Raw genomic sequence first — 15,558 nt, forward strand, 5'->3', positions numbered from 1 at the left:
GGAGAGGATGACCGGGGCCATGTATTGCGAGATTTTGGGGAACAACCTCCTTCCCTCAGTTAGAGCATTGAAGATGGGTCGAGGCTGGGTCTTCCAACATGACAATGACCCGAAGCACACAGCCAGAATAACCAAGGAGTGGCTCTGTAAAAGCATATCAAGGTTCTGGTGTGGCCTAGCCAGTCTCCAGAACTAAACCCAATAGAGAATCTTTGGAGGGAGCTCAAACTCCGTGTTTCTCAGCGACAGGCCAGAAACCTGACTGATCTAGAGAAGATCTGTGTGGAGGAGTGGGCCAAAATCCCTCCTGCAGTGTGTGCAAACCTGGTAAAAAACTACAGGAAACGTTTGACCTCTGTAATTGCAAACAAAGGCTCCTGTACCAAATATTAACATTGACTTTCTCAGATGTTCAAATACTTATTTGCAGCTGTATCATACAAATAAATAGTTAAAAAAATCATACATTGTGATTTCTGGATTTTTTTTTTAGATTATGTCTCTCACAGTGGACATGCACCTACGAAGACAATTTCAGACCCCTCCATGATTTCTAAGTGGGAGAACTTGCAAAATAGCAGGGTGTTCAAATACTTATTTTCCTCACTGTATATATACTATTTTAAGGAAAAAATAAGATCATTTTGAATTCGACATCTGCAACAGGTCTCAAAAAAATATTTAACAATAATTTATTTAGTCACTACATTAAATTAAAAATACAAATTAACCAAAATTTAGAAAAACAATATTTATTAATATAAAGGTATAAACGCATTTTAATGTAATGGCCTTATTTACATGAATAAGCCTCCTTTCGAGCAGAATTGTGAGCTTGTTGTTCTGTCTTGTTGCACAAACAAGCCTTGTTGCCAAGACAACTAAAAACCTGGATTGTGTCAAATAATCAACAACCATCAACCACACTGACAGCAACACAGAGGACCATGTATGGCTGTTGTTTAAATACTATAGCTCTGACTTCAATACCAAAAGGGTTCAGCTTCAAGCTCTGGGATCTAGAACTTAATTCACCAGTCTGTGACTGGGACATGGACTTCCTCACTGGGAGACCCCAAGTAGTGAGAGTGGGGCAGTTCATCATTGCCAAACACTGGAGCCCCCTGCTGTCTTTACACACATGATCTCTCTCTCTACCATCAAGTTTAAGCCTATCTGTCTCTCTTAAAATTTTATCAAAACCAAGGAATTGCTTGTGGACTGCAGGAAAAGTCAAGTCAAGTCAAGTCAAGTTTATTTCTATAGCACTTTTCACAACAGACATTGTCTCAAATCAGCTTTACAGAAATCAACAGTCAAGGAGAATGGTGTGTATTTATCCCTGATGAGCAAGCCATGGCGACTGTGGCAAGAAAAAACTCCCTTAGATGTAATGAGAAAGAAACCTTGAGAGGAACCAGACTCATAAGGGGAACCCATCCTCATTTGGGTGACATCAAGAGTTTGATCATAAATCTTTCAACAATACAGAACACTGAAGAGTGAGAACTAACATGAGCACCGGAGTATAAGATAATAAGTAAATGTTCTTTCTACAGTCTTTGGTATAAAAGTAGGAGCTACTGAGCTCAACATTTGTGATCATCACAGATCCAGCATCAGCTTCTCCATGCCAGAACCTTTAAACACTTCAGGAAGTCCAATGTTAAACTACACACATGCAGTGGGATCCAATTGGCACTGGTACGTTTTTAGATGGTTCAGGATGTTTGCGAGTTTGGCATCTACTTCTTTAAAGTCCATAATCTTCATGAGGTGGGACGTGACTGCAGCTGGCCAAACCTCAGGAAGCCTCGGAATGGGGAGAGAAAGAGAAGCAGTGGAGAGCAATTAGCGTAGCTGCTGTTCATGATATTAACAGCACAAGTTGATAATGTGCATGTGATCAGATGTTCTGGAGCACAAGGTTATGATGTGATGTGTGTTATGTGTAGGCTTTGCTAAAAAGATATGTTTTTAATCTACACTTAAACTGGGTGAGTGTGTCTGAGCCCCGAACCCTGTCAGGAAGACTATTCCAGAGTTTAGGAGCTAAATGTGAAAATGCTCTACCACCTTTAGTGGACTTTGCTATTCTAGGAACTACTAGAAGCCCAGAGTTTTGAGATTTCAGGGAGCGTAATGGATTGTAGCGTGTTAGAAGACTGGAGAGATACATGGGAGCCAAACCATTTAGTGCTTTATAAGTGAGTAGCAGTAGTTTGTAGTCTATTCGAAACTTAACCGGAAGCCAATGTAGGGACGATAAGATCGGGGTTATGTGATCATATTTTCTTGAACTTGTGAGAATTCTGGCTGCCGCATTCTGAACTAACTGAAGCTTGTTTATTAATGACGCAGGACATTCACCTAGTAACGCATTACAGTAGTCTATTCTGTAGGTCATGAACGCATGGACGAGCTTCTCTGCATCGGATATAGACAACATATTTCTTAGCTTAGAAATATTTCTAAGGTGAAAGAAGATTGTTTTTGTAACTTGGTTGATATGATTTTTAAAAGATAAGTTGTTGTCTAAAATAACTCCCAGGTCTTTTACTGTTGAACTAGTGGTTACAGAGCATCCGTCTAAATGCAGGTTGAGATGCTGGTGCTTCTGTATACTAGTTTTTGGGCCAATGAGCAAAATCTCCGTCTTATCAGAATTTAAAAGTGGAAAGTTATGGGTCATCCAGTCTCTTATTTCCTTAACACACTCAGTTATCCGGGTTAATTGAGCTATATCGCCTGGTTTAGATGAGATATATAGCTGAGTATCATCAGCATAACAATGGAAGCTAATTCCATGCCTTCTAATAATATTTCCTAAGGGAAGCATGTATATTGTGAAGAGCAGGGGTCCTAGAACTGAACCTTGTGGCATGCCATAGTTCACTAGCATTAGCCTGGATAGCTCTCTATTTAAATCTACGAAGTGGTAACGATCAGACAGGTAGGATTTAAACCAGCTTAATGCCTGTCCCTGAATGTTAATGTAATTCTGTAATGGATCTAGGAGAAGATCATGATCTATAGTGTTAAACGCAGCACTAAGATCTAGTAAAACTAACAGCGAGATGAAGCCTTGGTCTGAAGCTAAAAACAGGTCATTAGTGATTTTAACTAGGGCAGTTTCTGTACTATGATGGGGCCTAAAACCTGACTAAAACTCCTCAAAGATATTATTCTCTTGCAAGTGCGAACATAACTGGGCAGCGACAATTTTTTCTAAAATCTTAGACATAAATGGCAGATTTGAAATTGGTTTATAATTCGATAGCGTGTTTGGATCCAGATTAGGTTTTTTAATAAGGGGCTTAATAACTGCTAGCTTGAGGGATTTAGGAAAGTGACCTAACGATAGTGAGGAGTTAATAATATTCAGAAGAGACTCACCAGCTGTATATAACACTTCCTTTAGTAGATTTGTTGGAATGGGATCTAACTGACATGTTGTTGATTTAGCTTTGATAATAACATCATACAGCTCTTCCTGTCCTATACATGTCAAATAATGGAGTTGTGGAGTTGAAGGTAACACTGTCTCAGGGGATGGTCTCAGAGGTTGAACTGCCACTATTGTTTTTCTAATGTTATCTATTTTTTCAGTGAAGAAATTCATAAAGTCCTCACTACTAAACTGTGATGGAACACAATTTTCAGATCCCTGATTTGTAGTTAGTTTAGCTACTGTAGAAAAAGGAACCTGGGATTGTTTTTGTTGTTTTCCATGAGTTCGCTCAGATGTTCAGCTCTAGCAGCTTTTAGCGCCTGTCTGTAGCTGAGCATACTGATTTTATACACAATTCTAAATACCTCCAATTTAGTTTTCCTCCATTTTCTCTCCAGATTACGGACTGTTCTCTTGAGGGCATGCGTATGACTATTATACCAAGGTGCAGGTGCTTGTTCTCTAACCTAAGGTGCTTGTTCTCTAATGTGCTAGTGAGGATAGCGTCTATGATGTTAGCCATTTTATCAAGATCATTAGTAGTTTTGGGTTTAGTGAGAAACTGAGATAAATCAGGCAGGTTATTTATGAATCTGTCCTTAGTGGTCGGAACAATAGTCCTACCAGGTCGATAGCGTGGTGCAACACGGCTAATCTGCTCTACCGGTAGTGTGTACAGTATAAGTTAATGGTCTGTGATTTCATCACTCTGAGACTGAAAAGTCTGTAACTACTGTAAAACTACTCTGCAATCAGAGACAGACAAGGGTTGGATCATCTGCGAACTGCTGAGAAAATTCAGCGTCTCCACACCAATCTTGAATATGTGCTATAAAAAGATTACTGATTTTCTATGCATCTCATCATGGATTGGGACCAGAAAGCCCTTCGGAGTGTGGTGTCTTGAGCTAGGTGCACCTCCAGATCTGCTTTACTCTCTCTGCAAGACATTTACAGGCGGTAGAGTACCAGAGCTAATAAAATCCTCCTATTGTGATAAATGTCTGTGCAGCCTGCTGCAATCAGGCAAGCTCTTTTGTAACCTCATTTATATAATTGAGAGGCTCAGAAGGAGCTTCTTCTTTCTGGCCATCAGAATTCTCAACATTAATATGTTCACCATACAGATCCATTATTACTCCATAAATACTCTCACTCCACCCTGCACTCTGCAGATTCTGATGTACATAACTAATTTTTGCACATTTCTGTGAAACATTTCTTATTTCTTATTATTTGTTATTGCTTATATTTCCTTTATCTTCCTCATTTCTTTTTCTTTCCTTTTTTTTTTTACTTTAGTTATTCAATGCACAGTTTAAAGACAATTTGGCCACATTTTTATTCAGTTTAACTTATTTACAGTACACAACTGCATATTTGACATAAAATCTTGATTGTTGTAGTACAGACACAGATATCAGTTTTTTTTTATGATGAGCCATAATAAATGTCTGGGTAGATTTTAAAAATTATGTTACTGTTTCCTTCCATGCACCAGATGTTTTGTTTTCTTGGTAACATAGTACAATATGTTTTAACGTTCTTAAATTTTTGGTATTATTTGCTTCTTTTTCTTGTAGATTGTGTATAAGGGGAACCCGTACGCACCTCATAACTCAACTGCATTTGCCACCTATGAGAGGGGGGTGGAGGTGGGCTGCTGGGGACTGTGCATCAATGCTGTGTCCTCTGCTCTTTATTCCTGTGAGTATTTACCCTGTTGTGACATGTCCTGCAGTGTTTCACCAACACTCTCCTAATGCATGCACAGAATACATTAGAACAGATGTGCAACACTATTTAGAGATAAGAGAACAGGAGTTGCTATTCATCAAAAGGAGACTTTAAGCGATTATATCTAAAGCAAATTTGCAAAGCAAAAGTTCTGCCAAGAAACACAATTGCATAATTTTGCTATTATCGAAAACAAAGTTGTTTAGCTAGGACATGCTTTGGGATTTTACATTTTTGCTTGAATTTTTATTCTGGAGTCACAAGATTAAAATAATTATGAATGTTGTGAATGGTGTTTTCACTCTGAAAACATCACTGCTTAAATGCATCATAGTTTTGTCTCTAGAATTATCTTCCGTAATTTTCTGTATGCTTTGCAGATCCTCTAAGCTATGAGCTCTAATGACTATTTATGCTGAGTGTTTCAATCCTAATAATAGGACTATGTTGCCATTCATATAACTATATTATTCTCAAACTTTAAATTATTCCTCTATTTTATTACTTATTTAATTGTGGTTATGATGTGTTTGTTTTGCATGTGCAGATGTACAGAGGCTACTACTGCCCTATATTGGATTAAAAGGTCTCTACTTCCTGGGCTACTTCCTGTTTGGACTGGGCACCAGTCTGATTGGTCTGTTTCCTAACATCATCTCCACACTGACGCTGTGCTGTGTGTTTGGTGTGATGTCTAGCACACTTTACACCGTCCCATTCAACCTGATTTCAGAATACCACAGGAAGGAGGAGGTGCATGTGTGTGTATGTGTGTTCTATGTGTGCATGCATGCATATATGCCTGTGTGTGGTTTGAAGCGAGGCAGTTCATTCATATCAGAATAAAAGTAAAACTGGAGGCAGAGGGTTTGATAGTGTGTAGTGGTGATTGTCTCAGTCAGGGACACACTATATAGGTACAGTATAAGTACAGATTGCTTTATCACATTGGGACACTTTACCCTATATGTGTTATTGATGGGAACGTCTCATTCCACCTGTTTTTTAGCCTAGCGCATTAATGAAATTGCCGAATAGGCCAGTTGGCTCTCTTGAACCCGGGGCTGAATATTCTTTTAGTCCCATGACGTTAGAGTACAACGCCGCTTTGAGGCTAAACGGGCGGGCCAAAAAGGGCTTTGTCCAGGACCTCAACACCCCAGTGTGCAGGCCTGGAAAGAACGGTTGACCCTGACATGGAGGTTGTGATGCCGTTAACAGAAAGCGCTCGTCAAGCTTACCAGCCTTTCTGCTCATCGGCCAGCCAACTAGATCCGGCTGATCTAGTTTTCTTCACAGGGGAAAGAAACTGCTGAAAGGCATGCTTCCGAAGCCCATAAATGAGTGCTGGACCGGGCAGGTGAGGTCAGAGAAATTGACAAGCCCGGTAATTCATTTATAGTCAGCGCTACTGACATGAATTTGTATATTTAAATCAGAGGCGCTGGCTGTGCATTCATTCTTATTCAATTTAATGTTAATTAGGTTTCTTTATTTTGGTTTTGCTTGGGAGACAGACAGTCTCAATTTGGTTGACCCTGAGTGACGACCCCATGCAGCTTTAGCCTATTTGTCTGCTCCCTAGCCCTGGCTCTGGACAGTCACTGGTTTAACTAGTGCTGTTCTGAGACTATGTCTTATACTACAAGAAATGAGAGCAGCTCCTTCCCAAGTGGGACGGATACTGTTCTGCTCTAACATGCCAGCCTTGCCCTTAAAATTGCTCCAATTATCTATGAAGCCCACATTGTAAACCCAAACAGTGAGAAGCCACCAAAACAGTCCTCTCTCTCGCTCTGTCTTGTAGACTGATGTGGTAACTATAACTCTGTTTCATCAGATCATCCTTTTAGAGACTATTTTCCTATTACAGTACAACCCATTATTTTTTTTTCTATTCCAATGGTGATTTAATTTGCTAGAGATGTGCTCTCACCTTTGATTAATTTGATGCTTTCCTTTCACCAGTAGTATGTTCATATGATTAATTAAAAATGCTACCTTGCAAATCCATCAGGCTCTGAAACTACAACTGATTAACACTGAAGGTGTTGATTAGAAACTAAAACACTGGCGGGGAGGTTTTAATTATGACTTTCTTAAAAACCACAATAAACAATAACCAATGAATGGATTCCTTTAACTTAAGTCCTGAAACAGCAGCTTGAGAACACTGTATCCTATACAAAACAAATGTTTTTGTAGATATTTTTAGGTACCTGTTCACCTGCTAGTTAATAAGATAATTAGTAGTTAGCACATTAGATTAGTATTCTAGATAAGTCAAGGCCCTTTTGTTGCATTTAAGTCATGTGGAAGAATTTTTGATGACATTGACATGTCATTTAATTGTTTACATGGTAAAAATAGGAGGGTTTCATCTAGTTATTGCTATGTTTTTGATATTTATAGCATTATATCATCTAAATCTTTAATAAAAAAGTTGGTCATGGATTACAAGCTGTAATTTATAAAATATTAAAATATAGAAAGAAATTTCGATTTTAAAATTGAATTACCCTGGAATTAATTCAAAGGGTTGACAGAAAGCTGCCAAAAAGGTGAGTTGTGCTAATTTCCCCCAGTCTTAAAGTGAGAAATAAGTTTTCCAAGTGGTTGATAAATAAAACCTTTTCCCAGACAGAATGTGGGAATTCCATTTTATCCCCAGTCAGATGGTGGCATTTTTATTTCCAGCAGTCAAATGTGAAAATTACACTTTGTCCAAATTGTGTTTAACATAACTGCAAATTTCATAAGGAGAGAAGTTATTAGTTCTCACACAGAAACTGGAAATTACAGTTTGACAGGCAAAAAGGTGGAGATTCTTTTTTTCCAGTTGAAAAGTAGGGATTACTCATTTTCCAGTCGGAATGTGAAAATGATATTTTATTCAAGTTGGATGTTGAAAATTACACATTTCACATTCTGAAACTGGTAATTCCATTGTTATCCATCTGAACAGCGGGGATTATAAAATTTCTCAAATGGATGCTACATATTACACTTTTCTAGTCAAAACAGGGGAATTACACTATATTAAAGATTACACTTTTACCAAGTCAAAGTTGGGAACTGCACTTTTTCTATTTTAAAGACAGGACGTTTAAAAAAAAACTAAAATTGTTTAAATATATTGCAGGTGGGTGAAACAATCCTAAGTTGGGCTCTAATTAAAATAATAATTTTAGGGCAAATACTGATTAAAAGCATTAAAAAAAAATTAAAAAGTAAAAAGAATGAAAGACTTAAAAAAAAAAAACAAATAATAAAAAAAAAATTAATAAAAGAGTACCAATAAAGTGTTTATGATATAATATAGATGGCTTATCTCTAATGACTTCCAATCTGTCATGCAGGAGCGGAGGAAGCAGAGTGGGACAAAGGTGTCTCTGCAGAGCAGAGGGACGGGAATGGACTGTGCAGCTCTGACCTGTATGGTGCAGTTAGCTCAGATCATAGTGGGAGCTGGACTAGGAGCTCTAGTAAATATGGCCGGGAGCGTGGTAGTGGTGGTTCTGTCAGCTTCAACCATGTCTCTTGTCGGCTGTCTGTTTATTACTATCTTTATTAAGCATGTACATTAAACTCAACACATTGAAATAAACAAAATAAATGCTTTATATCAGTCTCATATTTGTGACATAATTTTAGTCTTAAATTTGAAGGTATAAATTATAATAAATTATCTATATTCTCTATTATATAAAATGACTGTTTTTTACAATACATAATATGTCTATGTTCAATGTGTACCATGCTGATCACCTCATAGTTCACTTATCTCAAACACTTTTTTATTTCAATCGGACCTCCACAGCTACCATGTGCAATTAACTGTCTTTATAAGGTAACAGTCCAGTCTACAGTAGATATTATTTTAGTTCCTTTAATACAATCAATGGTTTGGGTCATGGGGTCACAGACTTAAATGAGACAGATAAAAATCATTGCAATTCAATCAATTTCTCTTTAGTAAGTACTTTTCAGGTCAATGGTTTAGTGAACCTTCAAATCTTCTAACATTTCACCTTTTAACAAGAGGCTCAACCATGCTATTAGTGTAATTCCATTTCAGTGTCTAGGGTTTGTAAAATCAACTTTACAATTTTGCTTTTTTCTCATATGTTACCATAAAAAATTGCAAAAGTTAATGAAACAATAAAACAGGTTCCCTGGTGGTCTAGTGGTTAGGATGCGGCGCTCTCACCGCTGCGGCCCAGGTTCGATCCCCGGTCAGGGAACCAACCCCAGCCATTAGGGTTGCACACCAGTGCACTCTTAGTGCCGGTCCCAAGCCCGGATTAACGGGGAGGGTTGCGTTAGGAAGGGCATCCAGCGTAAAAACATGCGCCAAATCAAACAAGCGGATCATGAATACGGATGATCCGCTGTGGCGACCCCTAACGGGAGAAGCCGAAAGAAAGTAAAATTAAACAATAAAATACAAAAAGCATAAAGGCTTTAGTGATTGGTGGTGCCTTGGGTGTTTAGGGTTAAAAAAAATGCCTATTGGACTGTGTGGACACAGTTTGCATGCTTTTTACTTTTAATTCCAAATATAAAGATGTGTTGGCTGTTTGTCAGTTCTGAATTGTCCATAGTAAATGAAGGCGATTGTGTCCTACACTAGGTCGGTACCCCATCCAAGGTGTCCCCCACTTTGTGCCCCGAGTATAATTTGCATGCTCCCCTTGTAGGAAAAACAATGCAGAAGAAGTATGAACGGATAAAACGCATGCCTTTGCTTTGCACTAAAATGACTTATCAAGAGTTGACTGCCTGCTGTTAGTCAGCTGTGAGTCAGGTTTTTCAGCAAACATTTTTATCAAAATACCTTTTTTTTTTTTACAACAATATATGTCAATAAATTGAAAATATATCAAGAAAAGTGAACTCCACATTCAAGAATCACAGTCCTCAGGGTCCCCATATCTAACAAAAAGGAAATGTGACAAACTTGGCAAGCTGTGAGACAAAGCAGGGTTAAAGTTCTGTGAGCCTTTTATTCAAATATGTTAATTAAAGTTTTCAATATTTAGAGAAGTGGTAGCTCAGTGGTTAGGATGTTGGACTTAACCTTCCACTGCTCAGTTGTATAAATAATATAATTTTTGCTCTGGATAACAGCATCTGCCAAGTGCCCTACATGTAATTAATATGCAAAATATTGTATTTTGTCATATTTTTTTATTTAATAGAAGATGATAGTCTTAAAGAAGGTCATGGTGGTCTTGCTCTGTTTGTATGGGAGAAACAAAGTACCTAAAAATGTATAGTAATTACAGATTCAAGCACTTTGAAAAGTTTACATAAAAAAAAAAAATCTTTACATTTATAGGTTTAAATTTATAGGTTTCATTAACCACTGGTTAATCCTAATTTAAAGGTTGAATTTGAAAAATAAATAAATAAATAAATAAATAAATAAATAAATAAATAAATAAATAAATAAATAAATAAATACATTATTCTTTATTCTATAAATTGTGGTCAGTTAAGTAAAAAAATGATAAAACATTGACATACATAACCATTTTGTTGGGTGCATGTTTGAAGTTTATAATCTGGTCATTATTTGTATTAGAATAAAAATGTATCTGCTGTGTGAAGAGCTTGATCTTTTTTATTTTTATTTTTTTTACTTAAATCTAGAGTCTATCATGGAATGTGTTTCAATTATGACTCATGTTAAAAGGAAAATATCTTTTTGGAAGCAGCCGGTCCATGAACATCTGTAATATATTATTTATTATCGAACATTTATTAAATGTGTGGAAAATCAGGGCCTTGGAAACAGGGTGTATTCTTCGAGATTAATCAGATAATGATGCTTTCATAAAAGGGGTTTATTTTATTCTGTTTGTTATTATCATATTGTTTTTGGAAAGCTGTCTCACCTCTATTTGTTTTTTAAACACAGTTATGTTCAGGCATTTGTAATGTTAAATTGGTAAATTCATTTCTTTAGAGAAATTCTTTAAAGTTTATTGAACCAAGAAAGAAAGAGAACATGATAGTAAGAGAATGGTTTTAAACAACAGTTTAAATTCCATCTTTCCATGCTAATGATTCATTAGAAAAGCAAACCACTGGCATAAACAAATCATAACTAAAGTCAAAAACAGTTCAATTTGCAGATTTTGTTAGAGTGCAGATGTTTATTGAAAATTACATACTTGTTTATACTGAATATATGAACTATTAGTAAATCAATTATAGGTATTTGTATATAAGCATATGACTATTTTAGTGATGTGATTCAGTAAATTAAGCAGATATATTTTATTTTTATTTAACATTGTTGTGTGACTGTTTATAACTAATTTTTATTTAATATTACCACATTCATGGCTCTCATTAGTCAGTTTAATATCCATTTATTCAGTACACTGCATTTTATATGTGAAAAGTAATTATTATTGATACTATCTATATTTACAGTGTCTCTGTGAGATAGAATTTTGAGAGTAAAAAGTAAAGAAAAAGAGAAAAACTAAATCATTGATAAGCTTTATTTCAATATTTGTGGTTTTGATGTTTCATTGTTTATTTTACTTTTACACACAATGGTCTTGATTGTGTTTTGATTGATAATTGAGCTGAACAAATCGATTACTGTACATTGACAAACCGGCACATGAATACACTGTACACACCCGTAACATGACCTCTGTAGAATAATAATAATAATAATAATAATAATAATAATAATAATAATAATAATAATAATAATAATAATAAAAACATCTGCTTGATTTGACACATTTACATATTTCTGTTAATGCAGTTAAATGGAAAAAATGTTTTTAAAAAATTAAATTAATTTTAATAGAATAAAGGTTTACTTTTCATTGCAAATAATTAACAACAATCCGTTAGGAGAAAAACTGATATTGAAAAAAAAAAAAAAAAGGATTTTGTCATTCATTTTCAAGTATGTCATTCTGTATAGCAAACAAACAATAAATAAATAATTAAACTGTCTATCCTGCTGTTTATACTGTAGGTAGATATGGTAATATGTGTTTGCGAATTTGCAGTTTATTATGGCTATATATATATATATATATATATATATATATATATATATATATATATATATATATATATATATATATATATATATATATATATATTTTTTTTTTTTTTTTTCCCCAGAACACTGGGAGTTTATATTCAAATACATCTCCTTTCTGTAATATATATATATATATATATATATATATATATATATATATATATATATATATATATATATATATATATATATATATATATATAATGTTAATGCCTTCCCGTGGGCTCACCACCTGCAGGAGGGACGGTGCTGTGAGGATTGGGCAGCAGTCGAAGGCGGGGGCCTGCTTAGACTGCTGCCCCCGCGACCCGAATTACGGATAAGCGGGAGAAAATGAATTAATGTTAATGCTCTGCTGTTTATTCAGTCAGTAATAATGACTAAAATATCTTCTAGGAAAACAGTTCTGGCCTACAGTCTACGTGCTGTTCGGCAAAATGTCATTTCTGCCGCTATACACCACAACCCCAGGTGGGTAGAAGGCGAGGGCCGGATCGGGGGTGCTGAGTGGCACCACAGAGCGCGCCTGTTTCTCATGCTCTGGCTTACTGCATCCAGTGAAAGGTCGCGTATTGGTAAAGGACGGTGAGGCGATCTGCCAAAAGAGTTCCTTGAGCGCCTTCCTGAACTCTCGCCTCATGAGACAATAAAGCAGTGGGTTGAGGCAGCTGTTGGAGTGCGCGAGGCACACGGTCACGGGGAACACGTAAACCTGCGCGGTGTAGTACTCGTAGCTGAAGTGCACGGCGTTGAGCTTAATCAGAATGCCCCAGGTGGTCAGAGCCTGGTTGGGGAGCCAGCACAAGAAGAAGCAGAGCACCACAATTGTTACAGATTTGGTCACTTTGGAGCGTCTCCTGGCACCGGACGCGTTGACGCGCTTGTGCGTAACGAAGCGCAGCAGCAGCAGGTAGCACGCTGAGATGATCCCAAAAGGCACCAGGAAACCAAGTAATACCTTCTGGGCGTGATAGAGGCCGAGCCAGAACTGCGCGTCGCCGTTGCAGTCGGGGAACTTGACCAAGCAGAGGTCCTCGTTGGACACGGTGGCTGTGGTGGAGAAAACGGCATGCGGCAACGCGGCCACGACTGCCGAAGCCCAGATCACGGCGCTGACGCAGCGCGCAGACGGCCGCTTGCACCTGCGCCTGCTTTTCAGCGCCGACGCCACGGAGCGGTACCTCGCCACACTCATGGCGGTCAGGAAGAACACGCTGGCGTACATACTGGTCGCTGTGACAAACGACACGATCTTACACATCGCTCTGCCGAAAGGCCACGTAAAATCCAGCGCGTTCTCCACCGCCCAGAACGGCAGCGTGAGCACGAACTGGAAGTCGGTCACTGCGAGTCCGGTCACGAACAGGTTAATGGACGACTTTTTCCACGCGTGTTTAGACTTCATGAGGTGCAACACGAGTAGGTTGCCGACCAGCCCGAGCGCGCACACCACCGAGTAAATAGTAGAGATAAGGATGCGCAGCACGGCTGAGCCATCGCTCACCAAGTCGCTCCTCTCGGAGAACTCCTGGAAGTCAGCCCATGAGTGGTTTCCGCTTTTGTTGAGTGAGAAACTCGCGTTGCGCTCCGTGGTGTCGTCGCGCATTTCTGAGCTGTGCTGCATCGCCGACGCTCATCGTATCCGCTCCGTGGGAACTAGTGAAACACGCGCACTTTCACACTTTTCATGTCACACATTCTCATCTTGAAATATGCAGTTCAATAATGCAATGCATTAATGCAGTTCAAAAAAATCCCAAGGGTGTTAAAATATTCCTGATGCTCCGAGAAAAAACCTTGGAACGGTTGAGAATGGTGTGCGTTTGTCAAGCATTTGGGCTCAGATCTTGTTCCTCTCTCCTCCTCTATTCCTCTCCGTGTGTGAGCTGTGCTCTATGCTTTACACTACGTTCTGTGCGGCGCGTTATATGGACCCTCGTAGCTGTGGATTGGACGCGCGCTTTTTACGCTCCAGCACACACCTCTACCCAACGTGCTTTGTGGCAATTTTAATCATCCTTATGGTTTACTCAAAGACTGGAAGTAATTGGTCATAAAATGGTATGTCAGCATTGGACTCCCTGAGAACTGACATGCAAAATTTCCAGAAATTTTTCATGCGCAATAGTTCGTTTCACCAGTTTTGTTCTAGCATAAAGCCCTGATTGTATCTTCTCAATATAGGTATACACCTACAACCTTATACAATTATAAAATTGAAAAAATAAAAAACAGTTCATTCTTTATAGTGATTTATACAAACCTGATTCCAAAAAAGTTGGGAAACTGTACAAATTGTGAATAAAAACACAATGCAATGATGTGGAAGTTTCAAATTGCAATATTTTATTCAGAATACAACATAGACGACATATCAATTGTTTAAACTGAGAAAATGTATAATTTTAAGGGAAAAATAAGTTGATTTTCAATTTCATGGCATCAACACATCTCAAAAAAGTTGGGACAAGGCCATGTTTACCACTGTGTGGCATCCCCTCTTCTTTTTATAACAGTCCATAGCAAACATCTGGGGACTGAGGAGACAAGTTGCTCAAGTTTAGGAATAGTAATGTCTTCTTTGTCGCATCTTCCTCTTTATGGTGCGCCTAATGTTTTCTATAGGTGATCTGGACTGCAGGCTGGCCATTTCAGTACCCGGATCCTTCTTCTACGCAGCCATGATGTTGTAATTGATGCAGTGTGTGGTCTGGCATTGTCATGTTGGAAAATGCAAGGTCTTCCCTGAAAGAGACGATGTCTGGATGGAAGCATATGTTGTTCTAGAACTTGGATATACCTTTCAGCATTGATGGTGCCTTTCCAGATGTGTAAGCTGCCCATGCCACATGCATTGGGGGAATTGGTGATCCTCTGCCCATCTTGACTTCTAAAAGAGACACTGCCACTCTGAGAGGTTCTTTTTATACCCAATCATGTTGCCAATTGACCTAATAAATTGCAAATTGGTCCTCCAGCTGTTCCTTATATGTACATTTAAATTATCCGGCCTCTTATTGCTACCTGTCCCAACTTTTTTGGAATCAGGTTTGTAATCCCATATATAGTCAGTGCCGGATAATAATAAAAAGAAAACCTCAGTAAAAAATATCAGCTCTGCCATGCTTTGCTATTCGGATATTTCTTTCTGACCTTGCAATCCTGTTTATATCAGCAGTTCAAAAGGATTTAGGTTTAGTGACTAGGTATAGGCTAGATAGATAACACTACAGCTGACTGCTTGCTTTGTAAATAACACTTATAAAACATGGTGTTGAAGTATGAAATG

General features: G+C 37.9%; 2 protein-coding genes across 2 annotated transcripts in view; one reads left to right on the forward strand and one right to left on the reverse strand.

The window, feature by feature from the left end:
• slc45a2 (solute carrier family 45 member 2) overlaps positions 1-8,809 on the forward strand; it is a 29,916-nt gene extending 21,107 nt beyond the window's left edge. Inside the window, exons 5-7 of the mRNA XM_083565166.1 lie at positions 5,035-5,158; positions 5,736-5,941; positions 8,548-8,809. Coding sequence (XP_083421292.1) covers positions 5,035-5,158; positions 5,736-5,941; positions 8,548-8,775 — 558 coding nt within the window. The 3' untranslated portion in view covers positions 8,776-8,809. The remainder of the gene's footprint in view (positions 1-5,034; positions 5,159-5,735; positions 5,942-8,547) is intronic.
• A 3,811-nt stretch (positions 8,810-12,620) lies between these two features.
• Positions 12,621-13,999, reverse strand: rxfp3 (relaxin family peptide receptor 3). The gene has a single exon (XM_083564301.1). The coding sequence runs from the start codon at positions 13,891-13,893 to the stop codon at positions 12,688-12,690; it is 1,206 nt and encodes a 401-aa protein (XP_083420427.1). The 5' UTR covers positions 13,894-13,999; the 3' UTR covers positions 12,621-12,687.
• Between the last annotated feature and the right edge of the window lie 1,559 nt (positions 14,000-15,558).

Source organism: Silurus aristotelis (assembly GCF_946808225.1).
Source record: "Silurus aristotelis genome assembly, chromosome: 16".
Classification (NCBI taxonomy): Eukaryota; Metazoa; Chordata; class Actinopteri; order Siluriformes; family Siluridae; genus Silurus; species Silurus aristotelis.

What these genes read in the sequence shown, in the direction of transcription:
- rxfp3 (XM_083564301.1), bottom strand. Translation starts at nt 13,893, where the DNA reads ATGCAGCACAGCTCAGAAATGCGCGACGACACCACGGAGCGCAACGCG.